The 27,990-nt window shown below is 39.8% G+C and overlaps 3 protein-coding genes and 11 non-coding genes across 14 annotated transcripts; 8 read left to right on the forward strand and 6 right to left on the reverse strand.

Annotated features, from left to right (window-relative positions):
- Positions 1-472: 472 nt before the first annotated feature.
- LOC121962805 (pejvakin-like) lies at positions 473-8,647 on the reverse strand. The gene is made up of 7 exons (XM_042513108.1): positions 8,567-8,647; positions 7,094-7,501; positions 6,059-6,254; positions 5,477-5,618; positions 4,438-4,555; positions 848-991; positions 473-774 (listed from the first exon to the last, which is right to left on the reverse strand). The coding sequence occupies exons 2-7, from the start codon at positions 7,302-7,304 to the stop codon at positions 473-475; spliced, it is 1,113 nt and encodes a 370-aa protein (XP_042369042.1). The 5' UTR covers positions 7,305-7,501; positions 8,567-8,647.
- On the forward strand, positions 1,087-1,160 carry trnai-aau. The gene has a single exon. It is a non-coding gene; the product is annotated as a tRNA-Ile (tRNA).
- trnai-aau lies at positions 1,394-1,467 on the forward strand. Its single transcript has one exon. It is a non-coding gene; the product is annotated as a tRNA-Ile (tRNA).
- trnar-ucg lies at positions 1,566-1,638 on the forward strand. The gene has a single exon. It is a non-coding gene; the product is annotated as a tRNA-Arg (tRNA).
- Positions 2,015-2,088, forward strand: trnai-aau. Its single transcript has one exon. It is a non-coding gene; the product is annotated as a tRNA-Ile (tRNA).
- trnai-aau lies at positions 2,354-2,427 on the forward strand. Its single transcript has one exon. It is a non-coding gene; the product is annotated as a tRNA-Ile (tRNA).
- Positions 2,608-2,680, forward strand: trnar-ucg. Its single transcript has one exon. It is a non-coding gene; the product is annotated as a tRNA-Arg (tRNA).
- trnai-aau lies at positions 2,925-2,998 on the forward strand. The gene has a single exon. It is a non-coding gene; the product is annotated as a tRNA-Ile (tRNA).
- trnar-ucg lies at positions 3,327-3,399 on the reverse strand. The gene has a single exon. It is a non-coding gene; the product is annotated as a tRNA-Arg (tRNA).
- On the reverse strand, positions 3,497-3,570 carry trnai-aau. Its single transcript has one exon. It is a non-coding gene; the product is annotated as a tRNA-Ile (tRNA).
- On the reverse strand, positions 4,062-4,134 carry trnar-ucg. Its single transcript has one exon. It is a non-coding gene; the product is annotated as a tRNA-Arg (tRNA).
- trnai-aau lies at positions 4,694-4,767 on the reverse strand. The gene has a single exon. It is a non-coding gene; the product is annotated as a tRNA-Ile (tRNA).
- n6amt1 (N-6 adenine-specific DNA methyltransferase 1) lies at positions 8,416-11,827 on the forward strand. Its single transcript, XM_042513109.1, has 6 exons — positions 8,416-8,758; positions 9,631-9,717; positions 9,817-9,907; positions 9,989-10,072; positions 10,147-10,288; positions 10,358-11,827. The coding sequence occupies exons 1-6, from the start codon at positions 8,622-8,624 to the stop codon at positions 10,462-10,464; spliced, it is 648 nt and encodes a 215-aa protein (XP_042369043.1). The 5' UTR covers positions 8,416-8,621; the 3' UTR covers positions 10,465-11,827.
- Positions 11,828-12,119: 292 nt separating this feature from the next.
- gart (phosphoribosylglycinamide formyltransferase) lies at positions 12,120-26,529 on the reverse strand. The gene is given in 24 exon segments (XM_042513060.1): positions 12,120-12,575; positions 12,666-12,781; positions 12,869-13,010; positions 13,787-13,917; positions 14,441-14,599; positions 15,060-15,263; positions 15,356-15,508; positions 15,853-16,104; positions 16,210-16,408; positions 16,903-17,012; positions 17,199-17,293; positions 17,798-17,940; positions 17,943-18,031; positions 19,238-19,406; positions 19,487-19,572; positions 20,241-20,328; positions 20,885-21,010; positions 21,184-21,252; positions 21,660-21,770; positions 22,153-22,331; positions 22,686-22,784; positions 23,996-24,145; positions 26,175-26,262; positions 26,466-26,529. Coding segments are annotated over 22 exon segments (3,063 nt in total). The 5' UTR covers positions 24,141-24,145; positions 26,175-26,262; positions 26,466-26,529; the 3' UTR covers positions 12,120-12,377.
- Between the last annotated feature and the right edge of the window lie 1,461 nt (positions 26,530-27,990).

The raw sequence follows: 27,990 nt of genomic DNA on the forward strand, positions 1-27,990 counted from the left end.
ACCTAAATTGAAACTGTGTTAATTTTGAATCTTTCCTTCACAAAAAAAAAAATAATTTTCATCAAAGCACGTGAAAGTGAAAAAAGCCTCTAGTTTTGACATACTGTAAACACACACAGTGAAAAAAAAAAGTCCCGCTCGAAATAAATGACACACTTGGAACAGAACAAACCCAGGCCGACGATGGCCTTCACACGATCCCTCCTGTCCATTTGCACCCAATCCCCCGCTCAATAATTCAGCATCTGGCAGCGACAGTACACAGAGCACACGTGTAGAAATGGGTCGCTGCCAAAGGTACACTGAAAACAATACAGTACATTTTATACCGCCAGGTGAGTGTTTACATTTTGTCCAGTCCAAGTCCATTTTTCATGCCTTTTATTTGAAACATTACAGAATCAAGCATCTCAAAAACAGCTCGGTAAACAGTTACACTCTTCTTGCACCACCAGAGAAAAAACGTTCTTTTTCACCTGAGAGTTTTGTGCCACAGGTCAAAACACGGCACCACGTGCAGCCGCACATATTTCTGCCCGCCGCTCGTGCACTCCAGACAGCCGTAAACGGTCTCCCGCCGCTGGTTGCCCATGCCGCAGAGCGCACACGGCCCTTTGGGGATGTTGTGCTTGAGCAGGTTGACCCGTGTGTGGGAGCTCTCTCTCAGGTAGGCGGTGGAAACGTCCGTCATGCTGGCGGCTTTCTCGTAATAGTCGGTGACCATGTCGTCCATGTATGTGTCGGAGTGGGTGAGCTCCTCGAATGTTTGGTTATCTGGATAAAGAAAAAAAGACAAACGTAAAGGGAAAGTAATGGTGTTTTTGTGGTGTAGAGGTTTTGACTGTACCTGCCCTGAAGGGGTTCCCGTAGATTATTCCAGACAGGAAGCGGCGCAGACGACCCATCGAGAAGTGGCCGATGAAACCGCCGAGCTGCTCCCTGATCTGCTCCCGCTCAAACCCACCTTGAGACTCCGGGGCAACACAAAGATCTGACACAGAGGAAGAAAACGTCACATCAGAGATTATGTCATATACAAAGATTAAATCTGGGGAAAAAAAATGTAAAACAAACTGCAAACAAACAGGCCAGTTAGCTCAGCTGGTTAGAGCGTGGTGCTAATAACGCCAAGGTCATGGGTTCGATCCCCATACTGGCCACTGCCTCATATTGAATAGATGAGTATGTGTGGAACTGTTTGCTAGACAAATTAGTTATCTGTCATATGTATTTGCAAAGGTGTCTTTGCTGTTAAACCATGTGTCCTAATGGACAAAACGTTTGACATCAGATCAGAAAAGAAATGTTTAAACGTCTAAGATGGTTCCACCATTTTTTGTTTGGGCCCTGATTAATTACGGAAAAGATTTTGTAAAAATTAGCCTAAGAAACAGGCCGGTTAGCTCAGCTGGTTAGAGCGTGGTGCTAATAACGCCAAGGTCATGGGTTCGATCCCCATACTGGCCAGTAACATTGTTTTTATAACTGAGTCAATGGCAAAAACTTATCCAAATTTCTTGATTTTTCATTCTGGAACAAATTTGAGCTTGAATGACTTCATGCAAGACCATGTGGCCTAATGGACAAGGCGTCTGACTTCGGATCAGAAGATTGAGGGTTCGAGTCCCTTCATGGTTGAAACTTTCCTCTGACCTTGTACAGGTGTTGGGGAGTACCTACCAGGTCTGCACAGCATGACATAATGAGGTAGTCTGATTGACCCAATGACAAAAAAGCAGAAAGTTTTGGTTTTTTTTCAACCACTTTAACTCTGGAACAAAATTTGTTAATAAAAAAAATCTGGCTTCATGAGTCCACGTGGCCTAATGAAAGCTGCATCCTAATTTAGGGAATGATGGTCAAAATAAACGGATGTCTGCCACCAAAATAGACACCATATAAACTATAATTTGGGATGTCCTTTCCCTGATTAATGCTGGAACAAATTTTGCAAAAGTCCTGAAGACTCTGGAACAAGTTTTGGAAAAAACAAAACAAAATTAAACACTCAGCAGGCCGGTTAGCTCAGCTGGTTAGAGCGTGGTGCTAATAACGCCAAGGTCATGGGTTCAACCCCCATACTGGCCAGTGACATTGTTTTAACAAATAAATGCAACTGCAGCTTGTTGATATGACAAAAGAAGTCCTCTACAATATCCGCTGTTTCCCTTCCAGGGTTGTTATACCTGAGTAAATGGCAAAATCTAATCCAAATTTCTTTTCTCCTGAAACAACGTGACACTCTGGCGTGACACAAAGGTCTGATATAGAGGAAGAAAAAGTCACATCAGAGATTATGTCATATACAAATATTAAATCCAAAAAAAAATGTAAAAGAAAATATGAAAAAGTGGGCCAGTTAGCTCAGCTGGTTAGAGCATGGTGCTAATAACGCCAAGGTCATGGGTTCAATCCCCGTACTGGCCAATGACATTGCTTTAACAAATGAATATGTCTGTTGCTCTTTTATAGAAAAACAAAGTCCTCTACATTAGCTGTTTTCCTTCTAGCATTTTTATAACTAAGTCAATGGCAAAAATGTATCCAAATTTCTTAATTATTCATTCTGGAACAAATTGGAGCTTGAAAAATAACACTTAATTGCAAGACCATGTGGCCTAATGGACAAGGCGTCTGACTTCGGATCAGAAGATTGAGGGTTCAAGTCCCTTCATGGTTGAAACCTTCCTCTGACCTTGTACAGGTGTTGAAAAATATCAACTAGGTCTGCAAAGCCTGACATAGGGAGATGATCTGACCTGACACAATGACCAAAAAGCATTTAGTTTTGTTTTTTTACAACCACTTTTACTCTGTTCGTACAAAAACAAATCTGGCTTCATGAGTCCACGTGGCCTAATGAAAGCTGCATCCGAATTTAGGGAATGATGGTCGAAATAAAAAACAAAACACAATGTTCAGCAGGCCGGTTAGCTCAGCTGGTCAGAGCGTGGTGCTAATAACGCCAAGGTCATGGGTTCAATCCCCATACTGGCCAAAATGTAAACTAGCGAGAGGTGGTCACTTTTGACTTAACTGCCTGATGTAGTTTGTTTAGTCCGTCCCAGTTTAATGGAAAGTCCCATCATGGTTGATCCGACTGTAATAACTGACTTTTGAACCTGACCTGCCTGCTGGAAGGTCTCCTCCCTCTTATTGAGCTACACACATTTTATTTCTTCATTAAGTCAAAACCTACATGTCACATTGAATCAAGTCAACATGAGGCTCCAGCAGAACACATGTTGTAACCAGAACATGGTCTAACTGTTTTTACAGCACACATGTTTCTTTTTCCCACTAACTCTTCAGATAAGTGCAGCTTCCAACCACGAAGGGACTCGAACCCCCAATCTTCTGATCCGAAGTCAGACGCCTTATCCATTAGGCCACATGGTCATACAAAGCTACTCTTTTGGGGGGACAAATCTTTCTAAAATCAACCCGGTAGAGACTAAACAAAACTAGCCAGATACATACATCTGTTAAATGTCATTGGCCAGTCTGGGGATTGAACCCATGACCTTGGTGTTATTAGCACCACGCTCTAACCAGCAGAGCTAACTGGCCTTGAATGTGACACTTTCATCTTCTATCTTTGTGTCACGTGAGGGTCCATAGTTCTTTAATCTGGTACAGGAGAAAATAAATGTGGATTAGTTTTTGCCGTTGAGTCAGATATAACAATGCTGGAGGAGAAACAGCTGATATTGTAGAGGACTTCTTTTGTCTATAAAGGATATTGCTTGTTGAAGCAATATCACCAGCCAGTATGGGGGTTGAACCCATGACTTTAGCGTTATTAGCACCACGCTCTAAACAGCTGAGCTAACCCGCCTGTCTTGCAGTGCTTTGTTTTTTTGGGAAAATTTGTTCCAGAATGAATCAGAAACAACAAAAACTATATTTCATCAGGTGTTACAAAGCACTGTCTTTGCTTCTGTTGAGAGACTTTATCATTGCATCACATGTGAGAATTTGTGGGATCATTGCCCACATATTCACACTTGTCAAATATGGCAGTCAACATGCCACATTTAGTCAACTCTGATTGCAAATTTCAACCATGAAGGGACTTGAACCCTCAATCTTCTGATCCGAAGTCAGACGCCTTATCCATTAGGCCACATGGTCACACAAAATGGACTGTTTATGATTCCATTTTTCCATTATAAACTTGTATAAACGTAAATTCAGGTGCCATAGCTCCGCGAACATGAAACATAATGACAGCACAACTCCCAAAACCCCCCAAAACACACTACTAATCCTTTAAGGGCACTGCTGACTTTCATCTACATCGTGTTAGTCGTGGACGAAATTGCAGAATGATTTAATTCAAAGGTGCAGTTTGTAATTTCAGCTCTGTGAGCTTCATTTATATGCTTAACAGAGGAATTGTTTAAATTCAGGCATGCATGTACTTCATGTTCCTACCAAGTCGGCCATCCAGTCGGACAAACAGCTCGCAGATGCTGAAGGCGATGGTGGTGTGAGCCGGGATGACGATGGCCTTGTCACGACCTTTAGGATTCCTGCCGTCGTCGATCTGAAACTGCAGCACACAACAGGAGTGTTTTAATTAATAGATGCTGATAATCTAATTATTTGGCGATTGCATTCACATGTAATGTTTTGATCTATAAACTATCTGTAGTTAAAACCTCCTACTGGTTCTGGTAATGCCAAACATTGGCCAGTATGGGGATTGAACCCATGACCTTGGTGTTATTAGCACCACGCTCTAACCAGCTGAGCTAACCGGCCTGGATGTGAAAGAGTCACTTCTGTTTTATGAGCGAAGTTTGGTAGAGAGAAAATAGTTCCTACATGATATTGCTCACAACGAGGTCTTCGGATCACCTTGAGTTACTGGATCATGATTTCTTGGCACCTTCAGCGCCATCAAGTTCCATTATTTCGGAGAGAACGTAGACATCTCTACAGCCGATATCTCCAACACTCGGCAATTCACATGAAAACAATCTGGACTGATAAACAGTACTGCAGGTAAGACGAAACATATTTGCTTTTGGGGTCCCTTTAACTCTTTGAAACCTGGACTGACATCAGCTTTCTTGTGCTGCGTTCAGATGCGTTTCATAAGCATTTAAACCTTAAAAACCAAAGCAGATTGGTTTGATTTCTTTTGAAAACATGAGCAAAAGAAAAGAAAATTACCTGGAATTTAGTTTCTAAATAGAGAAATAGAGAAAATTATTAAAATTTTTAAAGGGAAAAATGTGCAGAATTATATTGTTGTATATTTAATTTATTTTTTGAAAGTTTTTAAAGGGGTCATTTTTTTTTTTTAATTTTTTGAATTTTATTTTATTGTTAATTTTCTGGTCATTTTCTTGCAAATTTTACTTTTCTTTTTGCAAATTTTTGGGGTAAGTCTTATTAAGTTGTTGAAAGAAATCAAGCCTATTTGCTCAGGTTTAAAGGGGTTAACAGTGAGTTTCTGTGTGTTTACCCTCATGGTGGTCCCTCTCATCCCGGCGTGGACGGTCAGAGAGCACTGACGTGTGGTGCGGATGCTCTCTACGACCACGCAGAGAACGGTTTGCCCGCTCTCCTTCGACTGACGAACCAAACAGTGATCCAGGTCCACTTTTCTGAAAAATGGAAATTTGGTCGTCTATTCTTGTCGCTTAAACCAGTGTTTCCAACACAATTAACCCTTAATTCTGACACTCACTGAGGTCAAACAAGACTGTCTTATTGTCCTCTTGTATGTCGTCCCTGTTCTATATGTGTGCCGGTATAGAATAACATAATCATTTATTCATCCTTACAGGGAAACGCTCTCACATTTCTGCTGTCACAAAGAGGTCAGAGGTCAAGTATCAACTTATAGCCTTTGTTAGGATCAATGATATCTGAAATATTAAATTAGGATGGCAGCTATGATACTTCTACCTGCGTCTGTCCGTCCAAAAGATCAATAATTAATGAAAACATAGATAATTCCACTTGGTTATGAATAAATGATTAGAGATGATCCTTCATCTAATCAGTCCTGAGTGATTCTGCGATGACGATGTTGTCGTGTCACCTGGAGTTGAGCTCTCGCAGTAACGTGGGAACCTCCAGCTCGTGTTTGGTCACGATGCCGAAGGAGGCTTTGACGGCCACAGAGTCCGAGCCGCTGATGTTGAAGCCCACGTCGTTGATGAGGTGGTTTCCTAATCGGCCGTTGAGGGCGACGTCGGATTTGTCCTCGTAGTTGAGGAGCTGATAAGAAGACACGCCTGTTTCATAAAACAAAGAAGTTGTGATCAAGTTATGCTCAGGAAAATAGCAAATATTTTACTTTTCAGCTTCTTTATAATTTTACCTCACTACAATTAATTTGACAGCTAGGCCACTTTACAAAATAATACATTAAACTTAAGGAAATATGTTGCTGCTAAAACATAAATGCATCAGTAATAATAATTAATTGATAATAATACAATATTAGGGGTAATATTTCTGCAATTGGTACTATTGCTACTTAACCCTTTGAAACCTGCGCAATTTTGTTTGAATTTTGTCAAAAACATTGGAAAAAGGCAATGAGCAATGAAATAAGAAATGATGCAAAAATTGGCGAGAAATAAGTAAAAAGTACAAGAAAATTAGCATAAAAAACAACCAAACAAACAAAAAGGAAGAATAAACAACAACAAAAAGGAAATTACATTTTTTTTATTGAATAATCTTTTGTTTTATATATTAAACTTCTTAAAAATTATAATAATTGTGTAAAATAACTGCTTGGAGCTGCTAAACATCGCTTAAACTTATATAACTTGATTTAAATTGTAAGAAAGATGCCAAAAATGTCAGATTTAGTTTTTGGTGAAACATTTTGAAAATGCATGATGAATATTACATCTAGAATATAGTTTTTATTTTGGTTGCAAAAGATTAAAACATTGCAATACAGATTATAGACCACTGACTAATGTGGAATTAGAGGATTTATTTTTTCCAACCTCAAAGCCACATAATGGGAAGAATTTAAGAAAAAAATGATTTTAAAAGACTCAAACTCGACACTTTACCACAAATACTCATAAATATGAAGTCTGTTTCTTCAGTGTACCTGCTGTGATCTCTTTCTCGCCCACCAGGATGTCTTTGAGTGAGAAGGGGGTCGAGGCGTACTTGTTCTTCTTCCAGAAATGCCTCTTCCTCTTCCTGGTGACCAGGCTGAGGGGCTGGTAGCGGTCGGCCTCGCTCAGACTCGGGACGGGGATCAGCCTCCCCGTGTCCCCGACCTGCTTCACAAAGTTCTTCGTGGCTGCGGCGAACATGTCGATTGATGCATGAGTATCAAACAGGTAAAAAATATTCCTCTCGGACTGCTGGGTCCATGTGCTGCTCTCAGTGAGGGAGCTAATTCAGGAGTGTACTTTCAAACTGGTGAAGTGTTAAATAATGCAGGTGGTGTGTAAGGGAATATGGGACGAGGTGTGTTTGACCTGATAGGTCACCGTAGGCCTCCAGCTTCCTGTCACGTGACAAAAAACACATTTTCTGAGCTTTTATTCCACTTTTTAGCAGCACATGATCCCTAACTGCTGACTGAAGCTTGAAATAAAACTCTTAACAGTAACTACATGTTCTCCTTTGACTCTGCTGTACATGAAACATGTGCTTTGGCCTCAATCCTTCCTCTAAAAGCCTCTCTTTTGAGGGATGTCTCTGCGGTTTGTGCAACATCTAATGTTTTTTCATTGCAGTTTTTTTTAGTCTGGATAATGTCCACCTCTTCAGGCCTCTCTGTGCATGCATGATGACGGGCTGATCTCTCCTGTGGCTCCGCTGCTGTCTGCTCGACATCCAGAAATAGCCCGTATGTTTTTAGGTTTAAATGCCTTTTTTTTTTTTACAAGTATTTAAACCTTTTAACCATCATATGTAAACAGGTTTGATTTCTTACAAAAACCATGGTTAAAAAGACAACGAACAACTTGAAAAGAAATGTCCTGCAAAGTGCAAGAAAGTATTAAATTTAGGATTTTTTTTCCAGAAAACTATAATTCTAGTCATCATAATTATATACAGTTGCACTCAAAATTATTCAACATCCATTGCAAATCAGGTTAACTGGCAAAATTGACAAACTTTCAGTTGTTTGCAAAAACAAATCAAACAAGAACAATTTAAATAGCTCACCACAGTAATATCATAAGATGTTTCTCCAGACATTTAATGACTGCAGTCTCAACAGAAAATGGATCACAAAAAAAACATGCTGACATTTATCACAAAACTGAGCAAAATCTAATTTAAATTTAATCCCTGCCTTTCAACACGTAACCAAACATATTTGATTCAGAAAATTTAAATTTCACTTTTCAAGCATCTTTGCTCTCGTGTGTCGACGTCATCGTGACGTACTTTGTACACAAGGAAGTGCTATGAACGTGCTAGCTTAGCCATGTCGCTAACGCGCTCTGGCTCGCGACAAACCTTTAATTTAGCGCTTTAATGAAGACTTGTCGCGTTAATTAGTGACCAGACTCAAGCGTTAGACAACAACACTGCGTCAAAGTTTACCAACGACACTCACCAGCTGAATGGTGACGGTATAGGAGCACGTGCAGGCTGTTAGCCGTGGAGAGGACATGTCTCCCAGTTATCCCACACCAGTTTACTCCCACGCTGGACGAGGGGACTTCCGAGATGTCTACGAGCCGGCGGAGGACTCTTTTCTCCTGATAGACGCTCTGGAGAAAGACGCTGACCGGCTGCAGCTGATGAGGTCAGGTAACATCACCTGGTGGTCCTGAACGCATCACAGCGGTTCAGTGATCGACGTTTCACCGATCAATTAACGACTGACAGGTTTGCATTAGGGACTGTTCGTTATTTATGAGAGGAGAGGGCAGGAGCGCTCAACTTGCTTTGCTTGGGGGCCACTTTAGCAAAATAACGGAGGGCCAGGGGCCAATTAAAGCAGACACATTCATGTTTGTAGGGTTTTAGGACATTTCTCTGGTTTTGCAACATTTCTAGAATTTTAGGATGTTTTTTTTCAATTTGAGGACATGTCTCAGATTTTAGGACATTCAGTAATTTTAGGACACTTCCAAGATTTTAGGACGTTTGGAGGATTTTAATAAATTTCTTGGATTTAAAGACGTTTCAAGGATTTTAGGACATTTCCAGGACTTAAGGATGTTTCTATGATTTTAGGACATTTCTCTGATTTTGCAACATTTCTAGAATTTTAAGATGTTTCCCAAGTTTTAGGACATTGCTTGAATATTATTAAGTTTCTTTGATTTTAGGACATTTGAATAATTTTAGCACACTTCCAAGATTTTAGGATGTTTGGATTTTGGTAAATTTCTTGGATTTAAAGACATTTCTAGGATTTTAGGACATTTCCAGGACTTAAGGATGTTTCGAGGATTTTAGAACTTTTTTTTTAGAGTTTTTCATTTGATTGCTAATTAAGACAATAATTGCTTTACCCTGCCAATATGGACTTCAAAACTGTTTTGAAATGCAAGATAATGGAACTGTAAATGTGGTTACAAACAAATACAGACGTTAATAAAGCATCACATACAATGCTCCTTCTTCTTACCCTAAATGTTGAAACTGTGGGCATTTCTCTGCTGTTTGCAGCCCGTCTGTGTGTCTGGAGGTGGGCAGCGGCTCAGGAGTGGTCTCAGCTTTTCTGGCATCAGTGGTTGGACCTTCAGCTCTTTACCTGTGAGTCAACTGTCTCATTGTCTCACGTCCAGCTATGAAACAGGCTTACTTGTCGCACATGCACGGGAGGAAAGGACAATCTTGAATATGTATTTTCAGTTGCACCGACGTGAATCCTGCAGCAGCTCAATGCACCGCAAAGACGGCGTCCTGTAACAGTGTTTCACTGCAGCCCGTCATCACGTCCCTGGTGAGACATTCACACCTTAAGTATTGACATGTTGGAAGTGCAGTGATTTAACTTCTTAAGTCTTATTCCCTTTTTTTTTAGGTGGAGAGTCTTCTGCCCCGTCTCGGTGGGAAAGTGGATGTCCTCGTCTTCAACCCTCCATACGTGGTCACACCTTCAGAGGAGGTGGTTCAGCTCTGTGCAGCAGCTTTTCTTCACCTCACAGATGAGAACATTTGATTGATGAGTTTTTCTTCCAGGTGGGCAGCACAGGTATAGAGGCGGCCTGGGCCGGCGGGAAGCGAGGTCGAGAGGTGACCGACAGATTTCTGCCCGCGGTGCCACAGCTGCTCTCCAGTAAAGGGGTTTTCTACCTCGTTACCATCGCCGAGAACGACCCAGGTTAGTGTGTCTCCAAAAAATGATTTTCAGTGCTGGAAACATTCAGGATAACAGTTTTCCTCTCACCAGAGGAGATCATCCGTTTGCTGGCCAAATGTGGATTGAGGGGAGAGACGTTTTTGTCGACGAGAGCTGGAAACGAAAGGCTGTCCGTCCTGCGTTTCTGTAGGAGCTAACAGACGTGGAACTGCAACCTGGGTTCCCAAACATTTTCATGGACACAATCTCCTCCTTTTCCATGACTTTTCAAGGCCCCGTAATCAGTTTTTCAGGGCATATTACAATGTATATAACACCAACAGAACTGTTTACTACAAATGTTAATTATATTGTTGTCGGATAAGGAGTAGTAAAGGTCCATGTTTGGTTTTCCTGATGATTATTTTGTTTGGAGACAGAAAAAAATAATAATAAAAATGTTTGTGTGTTAAAAAAAAGTCACATCTACAGCAACAGAGAAAATAAAGTTATGTGAAATTACTTCACCACAAAAGATTACTGTAACGGTTCATTTCATCACAATAAAAATCCATGACTTTTCTAAAACGAATTTTTCTGATTCTATGATTTTTCCAGGCCTGGGGAATTAGCTTATGAAACCGCTCTGTGTTGGTGGGAACCTTGACTATAATGATTAGTTGATGATGACAAAATTTCATGACTTTTCTAAATTTTCTATTTTTTAAAATTAAATTAAAATTAGGTTACATAATTCAGTGACTTTTACGGGTTTTCCATGACCGTGGGAACCCCGACTGTACCAATTCCATGAATTTCCCAGGCCTGTATAAATGTTTATGTGAAATTCCATGGCTTTTCCAGGTTTTCCATGACCGTGGCAACACTGCGCTTAAAGGAGGGTAAATTTAAATGGTTGTAATTTAAAATTTGATAACACATGACAAAATTCCAAGATTTCTCTAAAGTTTTCAAGAGTTTTTTTTAGATTCTGTGATTATTTTCCAAAAAAAACCCAAAAAATATGGAATTCCATGAATTTCCAGGTTTTCCAAGACCTGCAAAAGATTCATCAGACAACTGGTGTGAAAGCTCTTTACAACAACAACATGAGCCTTACATTTCGCACTACCATGACTTTTTTTGTTTTAATTTGAGGTTAATTCCAGTGCAATTTCTCAAAAAAGTAAGATTGGAATGTAATGTTGTTTCAAGTATCATGCTTCTTTACATAAGAAGTTGAAATGCTACCTTTCGTTCTAAAACTGTTTGCAAGCTTTACCAAACTCAAGCGTGCACGACAATCTGAAACAGTAAAGTTTAAGGTATCAGAACAGTAAAAAGTTCACATCTGACCTCAGCTGATGCCTTTTTTAGTTGAGTTAGTGAATCACATTTAAAGGAATATTTCACTTCCCAAAAGACCATTTGTGTATCAACTGCACACTGCGTTAAGTTGAATTCTTGAAGAAATTTTGTTGTTTTCACATACCCCGGTGCAGTGAATGAAGAATTCAAACTGAGAAAATAGTTAATTAACCCTTTGAACCCTGAAGCAACATCACTTTTCCTGTGCTGCTTTCAGACAAAAAAAGCAATAAGCAACTTGATAAGAAATGGTCAGAAATTTGTAGATTTAGAAAATTATTTTAAAAGAGCTAGGGGAAAAAATTCTAGGAAAAAACATTCAAAATTATTATTATATTTTTTTTTCTAAGCACTTTTTCTTTTTGCTATTTTCTTCTTATGTGTTTATAACCAGTTTTAAGATAATTTCTTGTACTTTTTACCAACGTCTCACAAATATTTGGGTAATTTCTTCTTTCGCTGCTCATTGCCTTCTTCCCATGTTTTTTAAAGAAATCAAGCCAATTTGCTCAGGTTTCAAAGGGTTAATATGTATGTGATATTATAACATAAAACTTTAATTTAAAGTGGACCCCTATAACTTTAATACATCAAGAAATTCCTTCGTTTTTGGACTCCTCGTTCACCACGGAGGCACGCAAGAAAAACAAAGATTCTTCACAAATTCGACGTGACTGTGAGTAACTGATGTGCGAATGATCATTTTGTGTTTGAAATGTTCCTTTAATGGCCGTCTGGAATGTAAATCTGAGTTGACGTGTGTTTAATTTTGTGAATTGGACCTCCACACGATGCGTCCGTCCTCTCCGAGCCTGACCGCGCCGCTGGCCACCAGCTCCAGAGCGGCGGGGAAGGCTCGGTGCTCGGCCTCCCTGATTCTGTCGGACAGACTCTCCTCCGTGTCGCTGCCCAGCACGGGCACCGCCTCCTGCACGATGATGGCTCCTGCATCCACCTCTTCCTAAACGCATGAACAAAACAACACGTGTGACGGGATCAATAAAAAAAGGACATTTCGGGTATTTTCATCTTGGTTTGACGTCATACTTACTGCTACAAAGTGGACCGTGCAGCCACTGACCCGCACCCCCGCCTGCAGAGCCTGCTTCTGGGCGTTCACGCCCTTAAATGAGGGCAGCAGGGATGGATGGATGTTCAGCAGTTTTCCTGTCAGACAAACACAGAGTGTAAAAGACCTTCATGTGACCCAACTCGTCGTCATTATTGTGCAAATGTGAGAAATGTACGTCACACCGTTCCATTTCTTGACAAAAGTCCCCGTGAGGATCCTCATGAATCCAGCCAGACACACCAGCTCCACCCCGAATTCCTCCAGCACGCGATCAATGGTGCCATCAAACTCCGCTCGGCTCCCGTACAGTTTGTGGTCCACCACCTACGTTGGGATCAAACACACAAACACAATGGTTTCAACAGATTTGGTTTTTAGAGTTAAGTATTTTTCTCCAATTCCTAAGTCGAGTCCTTTTGGTTTTTAACGTTTATTTACTTATATAAATAAAAAGCTTGCGGTGTGGATTTTTTGGTTCCAGTCAAATCATACGAGCTGTCTCATCCACGCAGGTTTTTACGAACTATCAACACGTGTAAAATTAGACCCGTTTTGAGCTTTAAGCCTTTCAATCATTTGCAAATTGGACAGATTTCTTTAATAAAAAACGGGAAAAAGGCAACGATTAACGGAAAAAGTTTTGAAAATGACATGGAAAAAATGCTTTAAAAATTCTAATAATTCTGTAACATTATTTAAATAGTGTCATGAGGATAATTATGAAACACTTTTTCCTTTAATTTCTTTTTTCCATATCTGTGGGAACGTTTCTTACCAGGTTGCTCATTGCCTTTTCTTCAATGTTTTTTTTTTTTTTTAGAAATCTCAACATTTTGTTCAGGTTTCAAATGTTGAAATACTTGAGAAATGCATCTGAAAGCAGCACAAGAAACGTCGCTGCAGGTTTAAAAGGGTTAAAGATGCAGAGGATGTCATATATCTCGACAACTGCACGCTCTTACAACATGTGTAAACCAAAAAGCAAAAACGTTTACATTTAAAACCAGGAAAAAAAGCTCATATTGCTTCATGTGATCACTCTGCACGTCGTTTTGAGATGTGCTGCACTAATAAACTCATCATTATTGATATTTTTTTACCCGGGTCTGGATGCCAGCCAGCGACGCTCTCTTCAGGCCCTGAACTCCGGGCCTGTTGGAGACAACCACCACGATCTCTGCACAGCTGGATGCACGTTTGGCCTGCTCGATCAGCGCCTGCAGGTTGGTACCTGAGACAAACATTAACAGTTTTAAGAGGAAATTATCGATTTACTTTACGGACATGAGAGTGTGTGATTGTGAGTAAAATCTAAAGCTATAGTGGCAAATAGTACAATGTTTTCCTCTAAAATAAAAAGTAAAAAGTAAGCAAGTGGTATACTGCTGAGTTGCATATTTTTTTAGTGCTTTTGGGACCTTTTGTGGGCTATTTCAGAGTGCAGTTAGAAAAGCAACATAATTCTACATTTTTCATATCTCAGGAAGGAAATGTAGTGTCCAGCGTCAAATGTATTTAATTGGGTGTTAAAACAGGGGACAGTTTTGTTGTATACTCGTAAATTTGGGAATTTGATGGAATAATAACACGCGAGTCGAAAGAAAAAAGTTTTACTTGTACCTACTCCTTTTCAGACACTTAATTTTATTTTTTAATATGTCGTGTTGATTTTTGATTCAAAATAAAGTCAGTCATTCAGTTGTTTGTATGTGCAGATCTATGAGCAATGCAAGGCTAAAAAACCCAACACGCACCTGTGCCAGAGATAAGAACGCCCACTTTTGTCCTCTTGCGTGGCGTGCTGCTGTCGCCACGGCAACCACCGTTCTGCTCGACGCCCAGCTCTCCGACGGCAGCGGGTCCCGCGTTCAGCAGGCTGTGTTTCAGGTTGCGAACCACCACAGGTTCAGCCCCTGAAAACACAAATACAAAAGACCGATTATAGTCATTTTATTCTCTGTTTATTGCCTTTCGGTACTGCAGTGATACCAAACTTACGGCCTGCGGGCCAAATCTGGCCCCCCAACCATTTTTTAATTTGCAATAAAATAAAGTGATTCACGCTGGGAATTGTTTTAATGCTGTAAATATACATAAAGTGCAAAATGCAGCTTTTTTTTAATCAAAAGAGGTCCTCGCTAAGCCCTTAATGTCCTAATATCCTAAAAATGTCCTAAAACCCGTGAAATGAGCTAAAATCCAAGAAATGTGTTAAAATCCTAGAAATATTTGAGAATCTGAGAAACGTCCTAAAATCCGAGAGACCTAAAATGGTAGCAACATAAATGGGGCTGCTGTGTCTGGCCTCCTGTCTTTTTGCAAAAGTGTCCCCAAGTGTCCCCGCTGCTCTGTCTCACTGTCTCAGTGTCTCACCCGGCTGCTTGTGGGCAAGTGAACCCACGATCCAGGCTTCTTCGTGTGCTTGAAGCTGGCGGAGGACCCTCTGGGCGTCCACGGGGGCGACCACCAGCACCGCCCCCAGGCCACAGTTAAAGGTGCGGGCCATCTCCTCCTCGCTCAGACCGCCCGCCTCGTGCAGCCACGAGAACACCGGCGGGATGCTCCAGCGAGAGGCGTCTGTACAAACACCAAACGTGAATATTAACGAGAATATCAACATGAAAAGAAGGATCATGTTTATACAGAAAACTACACTGTTTTCATCTCACCCAAATCGACCGCCAGCTCCGGGGGCAGCACCCGAGGGATGTTCTCCAGCAGCCCGCCCCCCGTGATGTGAGCGTAGGCTTTGACGGCGCCGCTGCGGAGGATCGGCAGCAGCAGACGACTGTAGATCTTTGTAGGTGTCAGCAAAACCTCGCCTGGAATCAGCGTTACAGTGAAACGACGGGCATCAGGTTATGCTGAAATATTTTAGGGCCACAACTAACATTTATTCTCATTATTGATGAATCCGCTGACCATTTTCTCCACTGATTGTTTGGTTTTTAAAATTTAAAAAATAGTAAATAATCCACCAAGTCTGCACAGAAATCTTCATGTTTGCAGTTGGAACTCGAGACATTTTTCATTTTTCATGTTGAAAATTATTTACTTGCCATCAGATTTCAAGGCAAACGGATCACTTTGATCGTTTGGAAATGTGGTCCTAAAACTGAGCACAAACAGATCTGTGAGCCGCCGGCGGGACCTGAAGGCGACTTACCGACAGTCTGTCCCGACCTGCCAAAAGGAGCCGGACAGCTGTAGCTGAGGTTGGCCCTCTCCAGGACTTTGCGGACCAGGCTGAAGCCGTTGCTGTGGACCCCAGAGGACGCCAGTCCGATCAGCAGGTCCCCCTCGGCGATGTCCCCGAGCCTGGGCAGGAGGGCCCCGCGCTCCACTGCTCCGACACAGAACCCGGCCAGGTCGTACTCTCCAGGAGCGTAGACGCCCGGCATTTCTGCCGTCTCACCACCTGGACACAAAAAGTCCACAAACACTCAGCTCTACCTCCACATGATAGAGACAAAAAACGAATCGTCCACGTCGTCATGCTTCGACGGGACGTGTCCTCTCTCACCCAGCAGAGCGCAGCCGGCCATCTCGCAGGCCTTAGCGATGCCACCGACCACCGAGGCGGCGACGTCCACGTCCAGGCTGCCGCAGGAGAAGTAGTCGAGGAAGAAGAGCGGCTCGGCGCCTTGAGCCAAAACGTCGTTCACACACATGGCCACCAGGTCCTGACCCAGGCCGCCGTGCTGTCCGCACGCCTGAGCGATCTGACAGAGAGTGTTTTCAATCAATGTAAAATGCATAACATCAGTTCATGTTCAGTATGCTGATCTGGGAGCATTTTTTAGGGTTTGACTTGAAATGTGACATCAATCCAAACTGGGAGCTGAAGCCACAACGTCTCTGCAAAAAAATTCTTTTGTCTTGCAATTTTTTTTTTCAACTTGGAAAGTGAAAAAAAAGCCCCTCAGGGCTTCCGTACATATCTCCCCTGCTGCTCCATTATTTCTGAGCCAAATTTTGATGCACTTTTGACCGGTTATTTTTCATCTGATGTGGAATCTGGTGTGTCAAAGTTTAAGTCGTTTCACTTGATTTTCATTTTCAGACTTAGAAATTACAACTTCTGTATACTTGCACACTAACAAGTTGCACTAAAAGCATGATTCGTGGCAAACAGTGGACATGAAGACTGCGGGACATCAGCTGACAAATCGTTTAGATTCTCCTCCAGAAGGGGAGAAATGAATCCGAGTCCCACCTTGAGTTTGGTCCCCACTCCGTCTGTCCCAGAGACAAGGATCGGGTCGACAAAACCGGCCGCCTTCAGGTCAAACAGCCCAGCGAAGCCTCCCAGCTCTGCATTACACCCTGGAGGACAAATCCCAGTGACAGTTTCATTCACTGTTTCTTGTCAAAATGACTTAAAATACAGTTTTGTTTAAAAACAGAAAACAGTTTCTCTCAGCTGCTTAAAATAACGAAACAAGCTATCAGGATAAAAGTGTTTCATTTTAATTTAGATGTTTTTCTTGCTCAGTTTTTGGATAACGTTACCAGCGCGGGACGTCGCCTTGGCCAGAGGCTTGATCATGTCCACCAGCTTGTTACCAGCAGCGATGTCCACTCCGCTGTCCTTATAGGTCAGACCTCTGTCAGAGACACAGTGAAACAGCACTCACGCTCTTAAAAACGCTCAAATCAATCAGGATTTCTGGTTGTGGGCTGAAACCCTTTGAAACCTGGACTGACCTCGCATCAGTTTTATTGCACCGTGTTTCAAAAATTATTAAGAATTAGAGGAAAACATCAAGACAAACTGATTTATAATTATTATTATTATATATTTAAAATAAAAAAAAAAAAACATTTATTATTGACATTTTTTCCGGTCATTTCATGATTTTTGGTTCCTTTTTTTTGTAGCTAATTTAAGGTAATTTTCTGCTTTATTTATTTCTCGTTTTAACTGCACATCGCCTTCTTTCCAATGTTTTGGGAAGAAATCAAGACATTTTTCTCAGGTTTCAGAGGGTTAAGGAAACACTAAAACACGGGTATATCCAAAAGACGTTTATTATTCATGACGTACAGAGCAGAAATAAACCAAACAGTCAGGGAATGCTGTGTGTCGGCTGCACTGTGTTCACACACACCTGTGTTGCTTCAGGTGGGCGATGGCTCTGTGGCCGATGTCACGGCGGTAAACGGCACCCGGGAAGCCGACGGCCGCCACGCCCTGATTGGCTGCCTGCAGGGCCGCCTCCAGAGACGGCCTGACTGCAGTGACTGTCAGGACTCCCGCCCGCCGCTGGAGACCACGCCTCCTTCCTTCAGGGCCGTGCCAGCGTGGAAAACCTGCAGCCCCGACTCCTGAACCTGGGACAAACCTGAGGGGGGACGCAGGTCTGGTGTTACACAGAGCTTCAAAATACCAGATAAATAAAGCCGAAAATGGTGATTCCTGAGCTAGAATGTATCTTTAACTTTTTGAAGCCTGAGCGAATTGGCTTGATTTGTCACAAAAAACATTTAAAACGGCCGCAAGTAACTGAAGAAGAAATGAATGAGTCGAAAATCACCTAAAATAAACACAAACAGGACATGACCTGAAAAAACTGGGGAAAAAATGAAATAAAAAATTATAAGAAATGCTTTTTTTTTTGTAATGTAATTATTACATTTTATTGATTTTTTCCCCCTTATTTGATAATTTACTAATGACCTCTATCTCTTTTTACAACTTTTTTACAGCTCATTTTCTCGTCTTTCACAAATATTTAAAGCAATTTCTAAGACATTTCATGCCAAGTTAATGATTTTTTTTCCCCGTGTTTTTGAAAGCAAACCAATTTGCTCACGTTTAAAAGGTTTGAACACCTGTAAAAGTTTCTGAACGCAATGGATCCAAGTTTCAAAGGGTTAAAACATGAGAGCTGAGTTTATGACAAAAGGACAGACGCTCATTCATTTCTAAACCTCTACAGCCCCGCTCTTCTCTGGCAACCTTCCTATTGGTCAGCTGCAGGAAGCTTTTTGGGACAGCATTAAAGAAAATGCATCGAGTTAAGTGAAGTTTGGATTAACGGTTATTGATTTAATGACAAATTTTTGCAAAAGGCTAATGCAATTATTTAAACTAGTGGCGCCCCGGTAAATAGATTTTAATATAGTTTACACACTTGACTCAACATTATTATTTAATATATCTAATATTTGGGGTGTTCTTGCTGCACAACAGGCCGCTGCTCTCTGTGCTGCATTCCTGCTAATGTCGTTGCATCAAATTAAGACTGATCTAAAATAAAAATAAATAAATTCAACCAAACCTTTGTATCCAAAATTAAATAACCAGAGTGCTACTTTAACCTTTCACCATGTGCTGCACTCCTGCTGAGTTCAGTGCATCTGCATGAAGCAAAATATAAAGAAAATCTGCATGAACTATAAAAAAATAAGAAAAAGCAAAAATAAATATGCCATTACGGAAAGCAAATAGATGAAAAACTGTTTATTTGACAAATATCTTTGGCCGCATCATTATGCTCAGTTATGTAAATGTTGCCTCTGCTGCTGCGCTGCAGCGTCATGCATACCTGTGATCTCCACTCCTTTCTTGTAGGAGCCGGGGTAACCAGCGCTGGCCATGACCACGGTGACTGCAGAGCTGTCCTGGTGCCACACGGGGGCGCTGGAGACCAGTTTACCGTTCAGCGTGTTCAAGATGACCTCGTACAGGTCGCTCTTCAGGAGAGGCAGCAGCACCTGAGAGAGCAGCAGCACGAATTCCATGTTTATTTTCAGAGAAGAAGCAGCGATGGATGAGCGCAGCCGCGGAAACACACCTGACACTCGGGGTCTCCGAAGCGGCAGTTGAACTCGAGGACTTTGGGTCCCTGTTTGGTCAACATCAGCCCTGCGTACAGCACGCCTGGAAAACACATGACGCAGGGTACGTTTCATTAATCCGGACCTGGAAACTCACCATGCAGCGAAAAAAACCAGACACAGTGAAGACCAGGCGTCCTGCAGCTGAGGGGCGAAGGAAGATTCAAGACTTTTCCAGACTTTTTGATGCCACCTGAAACTACGTTTTAGACGATTTTCTAATAAACAAAATTAAGGAACAATGATGTTTATTATAACATAAAAATGACTTTTTTTAGCCCAGAAAAAAGTTATCATGTCAAATGTTGGAAAAACCTCCTTTCTAAGAGCAGAACACGTGGAAGACGATGAACAGAAATATTTCATAATAAAGGTATCTATTTATTACCATTTCTGGCCAGTTTTCTGGACAATTTTGTTTCTCAAACTGCACGCGAGATTTCACCTTGTGGATTCACATCATGACGGGTTCAGGAATGGTCTTATTTAACAAAAAAATATATATTACCAATTATTTTGAAATTTCATAATACAACATCACAAAAAAAAAATCCTACTTCCCGTGTCTGGGCATTTTTAAGACTTTTAAGAGATTTATTTAAGTCAATTTAATAGCAATTATGGCCTTATCTTTAAATTAATGAATTAAATGCCTTTTAAGACTTTTTAAGGATCCGTGTGAACCCTGACAGACAGAAAATCAGCACTTGCCCACATACGGAGCTCCGTCCTCCCTCATCCCGTCCACAGTCTTCTGAAGCACCGTCTCTCTGATCTGCTGCAGCAGCTCCTGACTCACCTGCATCATCCACACAAAGCTGCATTAACCCTTTAAAGCATCAACAAAGTGGCTTGATTTCTTTCAAAAACACGGGAAGAAGGCAACGAGCACTGGCTTTCCTTTGCAGGAAATTAATAAAAAAATACAAGTACAATAAAATAATAATTTATTAAATAAAAATTTAAATAAATAAAAAAAGTAAAACAAATCAAACAAGGGAATGATCTGGTTAAAGAGCAAACAATTATCAAGTTTATTTTTATTTTTTTTTAATTATAATAATTCTGTAAACTCATTTTAAATAAGTTTATTATGATAATTATAAATATATTTTTTTTCTAAATTAACTATTTTCTTGTGATTTGTGGAACGTGTCTTACCAAGCTGCTCATTGCCTTTTTTTCCTTCATGTTTTTGAAAGAATTCGCACCACTTTGCTCGAGGTTCAAAAGATTAAATACGTGAAAGCGGCACAAGAAAAGTGATGTCGCTCCGGGTTTTAAAAGGATCAAAGGCGGCCTCAGAAGACAAACGCTGGAGGAGAAACAGGCAGAGAGGAAGAGGCAGCGCGTACCTGAGGGGTGGGGCAGTAGGCGCCCATGCCGCCGGTGTTCGGCCCCAAGTCGCCGTCTTCCAGCCGTTTGTGATCCTGCGCTGGAGGCATCGGAGCCACCGAGGAGCCGTCAGTGAAGCACAGACACACTAAAAAACGAAGCCAGAGATAAAAATCCTGTCAGCTCAGCGCTCATTCATACCTGCAGGGCACAACATCCACAAAACGTCACATTTTTTCATCTGAGGGGAAAAACAATCCTTTTGCGACCATGCTGAGGAGTTGCAGTTATAGATTTCACTGAATGAGGTTCAACTCACGGACACTTCCTCTCCCTCCAGGAGCTCCTCAACCACCACAGTCTCCCCTGCAGACCCGAAGGCTCGCTCCTGCAACGCACAGCGTTAATGAGCATGTAAGCACCTGCCGGAAACCCTGAAAAGGACAGCTCAGGCACGCCCCCAGTTTGGAGAGACGAGCAGGAGTCCGACATGAAACTGAGAAATGTACTTCTGTGGAGCAACAAAATGAATTTAAGACACCTAAAAAAAAAAAAAAAAATCAGTATCAGTTTAAAGTGTGTGTGCACCTTTCCGTCAGTCTGTTTTTAACAAGTAAGACGTTAACAGCTTCAGTCCCTCATCAATGCTTTCATCATCAACTTTTCTTCATAAGATGTTGCCATGGTGATCTGTGCTCAGCTGTCAGATCTCCATGTGTGACGGACATTTCTTTACAGTAAAATTTGATCGAAATATTGCATTTTCTTCTCTAACCACACAGAGACGTCTCGTACCTTCATGATGTCCATCACAGCCTGGCAGGCCTCGTCCTGGTCCCTCGCCACAATGACTCCCTTCCCTGCTGCCAGCCCGCTCGCCTTCACCACCAGCGCGGGAAGTCGGCCCTGAAGACCCCGAAACAATCGCATAATCAGCAGTAACAATCAGCATCTTCTCACAGAAAACACAGCTGGAACAGATGCTGTATCGCTGCTACGGAGCATGAAATGTTTTGTTTTTTGTTTTTTTCTCGGTGTGCGGACGACTTTCGCTGAGTATAAAGGATTTTTTTTTCGGTGAAAGTTATTATTCTGAGGGTGCTCTTGTGTCAAAAGGCAGTCATCAAATCTTAGATCATTAACTCATGAAGCCATCTGAGAAACTTCAGCAGAGATACCATTTTCTATTGCGGTGCAAATTCTGTGTGTTTAATGGCTGGCGATATTTGGAGGACTTGTACAAAAATACGTCCTTCAGAAGACTCAAACTTCGTGTTTGTTAGTGTACTGACGTGCGGATGTATTTGCAGGCCTCCTGGGGGTCGGTGAAGGAGCCGTAACGTGCTGTGGGGATGCCGTGTCGCTCCATAAAGGCCTTGGAAAAGCTTTTGCTGGCCTCCAACTGAGCTGCTTTAGCAGACGGACCAAAACAGGGCACTCCTGCAGCCGCCAGGTCGTCCACAATACCTGCAGGAGACGATAAAGTGGAAGCTTCAGTTCTGCGTGTTTCGGAGCGGGACCTCATTTCTCTCCTTTTTTTTTTTTTTTTATAGATAAACTATGAATGCACCTGAAACTAGGAACACCTAAAGTAAACTGAAAGCTCTTAGCTCATCTTACCTGCCAGAGGCACCTCAGGCACGGCTCATTAAAAAAATAAAACTCTTTAACTGTAAGTGCGTCTGCCGTTGAGTTTCTAGCCGCTTAAACACAACTGAAATAAAATGTTTTTTTTGCTGCATCTGCAAAAAACCGTGGAGTCATCGTAGTAAAGCCTCACGTCGTCCAAATTCAAAGCAGAAAATAGCTCAGCTCACTTACCTGCAGCCAGAGGCACCTCATTAAGTCCGACCACAACCAGCCCCACGTGATGGTCCTTACAGAACTGAGCCAAGATGGAGTGGTTACTCACTTCAGCACCTCTGCACGGAAAGAGTCAAAGAGTCAGCCACTCTCCAGCTGCCTGGCAAAATATTTCAAATATTTCCTCTGAAGCTAATTAAGCCATCAGTTTAATCAGTGCATTGATCAACATGTTAGACTTTTCTATGTGAACGTGCTTCTCTTCTACTTCAGCACTTATTTTGTTAAAAGGCTCAGCAAAAAACATGAACGAGTTTATTGCATTATTCCAGACTTTAAAAAAAAAGAATTTAAAAAAAAAGACTGTTGGTGAGTTAATTTTCTTTAAAAAAACATGGGAGGAAGGATGTGAGCAACAAAATGAGAAATCTGAACGAGTGAATTTGAGCCTTTTATAAACAAGTATGGATGCACGTGTTGGATTTTTTGAAAAAATGGGAGGAAGGATGTTAGCAACAAAAGACGAAATAATCATCTGACGAAAACAAAAGAAATAATTACCTAAAAAAAGTGAAATAACAAGTCTCTTAAAATTATCATAGAAAAAAAGTTTTTTTAAAAAAGGAAATGACCTGATAAAAAAAAATATTAAAAAATGCTTTACATAATTTTAATTCCTCCTGATGCTGCAGTATCAAGGACAAATTCATTTTTTAAAACTGTTTTAAAAAAACTATTTAAAGCTCGGTTGTACCATAAAAATGTAACTGAATAAAAGTTTTTTTCTCCACTGTTTTTCCTCTGGACATTTTCTCCGAAATCTACTAATTTTAGTAACTTTCTTACCAAGTTTTGCTCATTGCATTTTTCCCCTATTTTTAAAAGAATTTGCACCAATGTGCTCAGAAAGTTTAAATTTGTCACAAAAATACCCGAGAAAAAAAAGCGATATCCCTCCAGGTTTCAAAGGGTTAAACACACATTTCAGACTGTTGGTGAGACAAAATGAGAAATCTGAACGAGTGAATTTGAGCTCTGGGAATTACAAACAACAAGTATGGATTCAGCATTTACATTTTATTTTCCTTAATTTTATACACTCTATTTTTGGCTTTATCTTTATTTATGTTATCTTTATTTTCCATCTGATGTTTTGCATTCTGTTTTTATTCTTATTTTATTCTTATTTTTCTAGTATTATCAGGTGGGTGTCATCCATGCAGGCTGGTGCTATACAAATAAAGTTTATTATTATTATTTTATAAACAGAAATATTTTTTTGAACTGTTTCTGGATAGCCCAGATTTTACATGATTTTCTGTATTTACCAGAGTTGCTGATCTTCCCACAGTTGGCCGTCCCTGCGTTACCGGGGGCCACCAGGACTTGCTGAATCTGCGGCGACTGGGCCAGCTTCCAGGCCAGCGCGTGCTCCCGTCCGCCGCTGCCGACCACCAGCACCCTCTCTGCCATTGCACCTGAGCGGCGACAAAACAAAAAGATCCCAGTATATGAAATTAAACCAAAACCATTCACAGCTTTCCTGCAGTGCAGCCCGAGCTTCTGATTTGCCTTTAACCGTTCGTAAAGCGCCCGTTTAATTGCATGCAAACATTGACCTATAACGAGAGGAGTTCCCTGAGCTGTGAGGAAGCGCTGACCTTTTCGGAGGCCCCGGGTCTTACATTATCTTGTAATGCCACACTTACACGGATCCAGTCAGCCAGAAACACAAACACAAGTCAACAATTTAATGGCACGGACCCGGCGAGGCCAAATCACCAGCAACTCCGGCTCATTTACATGGAAAAACACAGCCGTTATAAGGTCGATATGCAGCAAACTGCTCTTTTTTGGGTGTTTTATTTACTGAATGCATTTGTTATTGAGGCAAACCAATGTTCTGTTTCAGTCAGTTTTTATTTTATTGTTTGTGTAAAAAATAGCTGACTTTAGAAATATATAGATCCACTCAAATCCTTATTTACTGATGATTTTTGCCGCCATCCAAAGTGTTATAATTAACAGTTTTTTTAATAATTAACCGTTTTTACGCAGATTTTACAATGCAAAGACCTTATCTCAGAGGTCGCACAGGGTTAATCCATTCCACCAGTGTCCCTCATGACACACATCTGGATCAATAAAATCTCATCATTTGAACAAAAAAACCTGAATTATCTATGACTGATTTGGCGCTTGTTTGTTTTCCTGAAATTCTGAAACTAAAAACCAAAATAACCAAAAAAAAATTCCTACATTTATTTTGAGCCCAAAATGTAATTAAAGCGAAATTTTTAAAATTACAAGGGTCCAAAATTATACATGCAAACATATGAAAAGAACCATTTATATATATATATATATATAATTACGTTTCAAATTAAGTATCAATTTCAAATGTATGACTAAATATGTAAATAAATAACAAGTATGGATATAAATGAATGAATGAATAAATTTTTTTTTAAAAAAATGAAAAAACAAAGAAAAGATAAACAATATGAAGGTTAATAAATAAACAGAAAATAAATATAGAAATAAATATATAAATTAACACTTAACACAATTAATGTAACAAAAGTATAAATAAATACAGGAAAGAGAGACATATAATACGTACTATATACATATTATAATACATGCCTAACTAAAAGAATTTAATTGCAAAATACATATAATTAATAAATAAATACTGATAATTAAACAGGATATACATAAATAATTATCTCTGTGCAACTATGTTATTTTATGCATCTGTATGTTGACACAGAAAGTCCTCACATCTGCATTTACATATTTATCTTTTTTTAAATGTCTGTATTCCTTTATTCATACATATGTTGTTATTTTAATCCTCCATATTTCAACCCCCAACAACTCAAACACACCAAGGTCAGAGGTCAACCCATCCCAATCTGCAGAGACCTGAGGATTGTGCAATTGCATGGTTTCCTATAGCAAAGCGACCCGCATGTGCAGATACATTGTCTGTAATCTGTCTGGGAGCAGATACAGTACAAAGGGGTGAGTGTTGCACACATTGGGTGCACATGTTGCACAATTAGTCAAATCACTGGCTTTGATTGAAATCACTCCGCTCATGTGACTCACATGTCAGGTGACAAATCAGATGCAGGAATCCTCAAATGCTCTCTTTTAGGAAAGTGTGCTACATGCAGTTTTCACTTAAAATCGCTCTACTGCAGTTAACTTGTGTAAAAGTTGTCCGTTCAATTAATGCATCCATTTCAAAGTATCATAAATATGGCTGCACATGCATAAATATACTGTTAATGTACTTTTTCTGCAGTTTAACAGGACGGATGGTGCTGTCTACAGTCTGAAACATCCTTTCCAATACATCAAAAAAATCACTTAATCCAGCTGTTCTTCTACAAGCTAGAAAGGCACATAAAAGACGCATTTTTCTGCATTTGCATGGAAACACTTTCAGCAGCATTAGCACATTAACCGCCAGTGAAACTGAGCAGTTTTAACACTCACCTGCGTGTTAGTGTTTGTGTGAAGCAGGAATTAGCCGGAGCCCAGTTCAGGACAGAAGCGTCTCCTCTGCTCTCAGCCTGCGGACTGACTGTGGATGCAGAGTGTGTTATCACACACACACACGCACACACACATACATTACATTACACACACCACGTGGATCCAACATAACAGCATGACGCGCGTTACGGCGCTAAACGCCAACAAACGCAAAGTTAGATTAAAGCGCTAAAAAGCGCAAAATAGTTGAGTTCGTCGTTGTTTCGTGTTTCGTTATTGTCTATATCTTACCTGCTGTTTTATCTGCTGCCCGAACTGTTGCTTTTTTTTTGGCAAGTTTTTTGATTTGTTCAACTTCGCGGGGTGTAACTGCAGAGTGCATCATGGGAAATGTAGTTGATTAGCAATGGCGGATGTCGTGTGACCAGTGATTTGTTTTGTTTTATGTTTTGTAATTATAGCCTACATGTAACACTCAAAATTTAAATAAAATGTACAAAAAGTATTAATTCTTTAAACCATATATTTTATATTTTTATATTTCTCGATTTAGATATTTCAAATGTACTTTATTTGTTGTTGTTGTTTTGTTTTTATCTATTTATTATTTTGCTTGTTTTATTTTTATATTATTTCATATTATGAAAATATTTTTTCCCCATTAACTGTCATAAAACTCCTGAACATAAATATTTCATGCAAATAATACAGGCTATCCAATAAACTATTTTTTTTTTAAGTTTGTAGTAAAAGGGAAAAAAGCATATTTTTTCTAGATTATTTTAACAAAATATAGCCTACACATAAAATTATTTTGATTTCAAAACGTATTTTACTGTTGTTGAATATTTAAGCACATGAACTTTTGCAGAAACTGTTGATTGTTGATTGACTAATTATTTTTATTATTATTTATTTAGCAGACCTTGAACATTTTGTTGTTTGTTTTTTTTCTTTGTTCAACAGCTGGAACATACATATATTTTAATGAGTTAAATCTTTTTAAAAATCTGAAAGATTTTAAAGATACCAATTTTAAAACATTTTTGACAACTTTTGAATATTAAAAAACTTTTCTTTCTTTTTTTAAATTTTCATATTATGAAAAATATTGTTTTTACAGTTTCCATGTTGAAACTCTGTAACACACACAGTCCAAGTAATTAATGTATTCAATATAGTTGAATCTATTTCTTTAAAAACGTACTGAAAAGAACTGCCAAAGGCAATGTTTAAAATTAACTAAATGATTTATCTTTGCAAAGTATTACATACATTTCATGATTTGGCCTAAAAGACTACTATCATTTTACATTTTAAATATACTGATTTTAAAATGAACATTATCAAATTTAAAAATCAAAAAAAATCCCACACTTAGGGAATAAAAATTAGTTAGTTAAAAATAATTTGTGAAGTTAGATTCATGAAAGAAAAAAAACAAAATTTCACAAGCATTTAAAATTTGAACCCTGAGCAAGTTGAGTTGATTCCTTTCAAAAACACGAGGGAAAGGCAATGAAAAACTTTAATTAGTAATTATTGTTCCACAAATCGTACAAAATTTGTAGATTTTGAAAATTATTATTTTTAAATCTAGGGGAAAATGTCTCGGAAAAAAAGAATAAAAAGCTAGGGAAATACTATACATATAATTATCATAATTACACATCTAAAATTATTACATATGTTTTATAATTTTCATTCATTTACATTTAAGATGATCACAATTAAATTTTAAATGGATGTCACAAAATATACATTTTAAAATTATTTTCCTTTTTTAATGTTTTTTTTTCCCTCTTTTTTATTATTT

This window comes from Plectropomus leopardus, chromosome 24 (assembly GCF_008729295.1).
Source record: "Plectropomus leopardus isolate mb chromosome 24, YSFRI_Pleo_2.0, whole genome shotgun sequence".
Taxonomy (NCBI): domain Eukaryota; kingdom Metazoa; phylum Chordata; class Actinopteri; order Perciformes; family Serranidae; genus Plectropomus; species Plectropomus leopardus.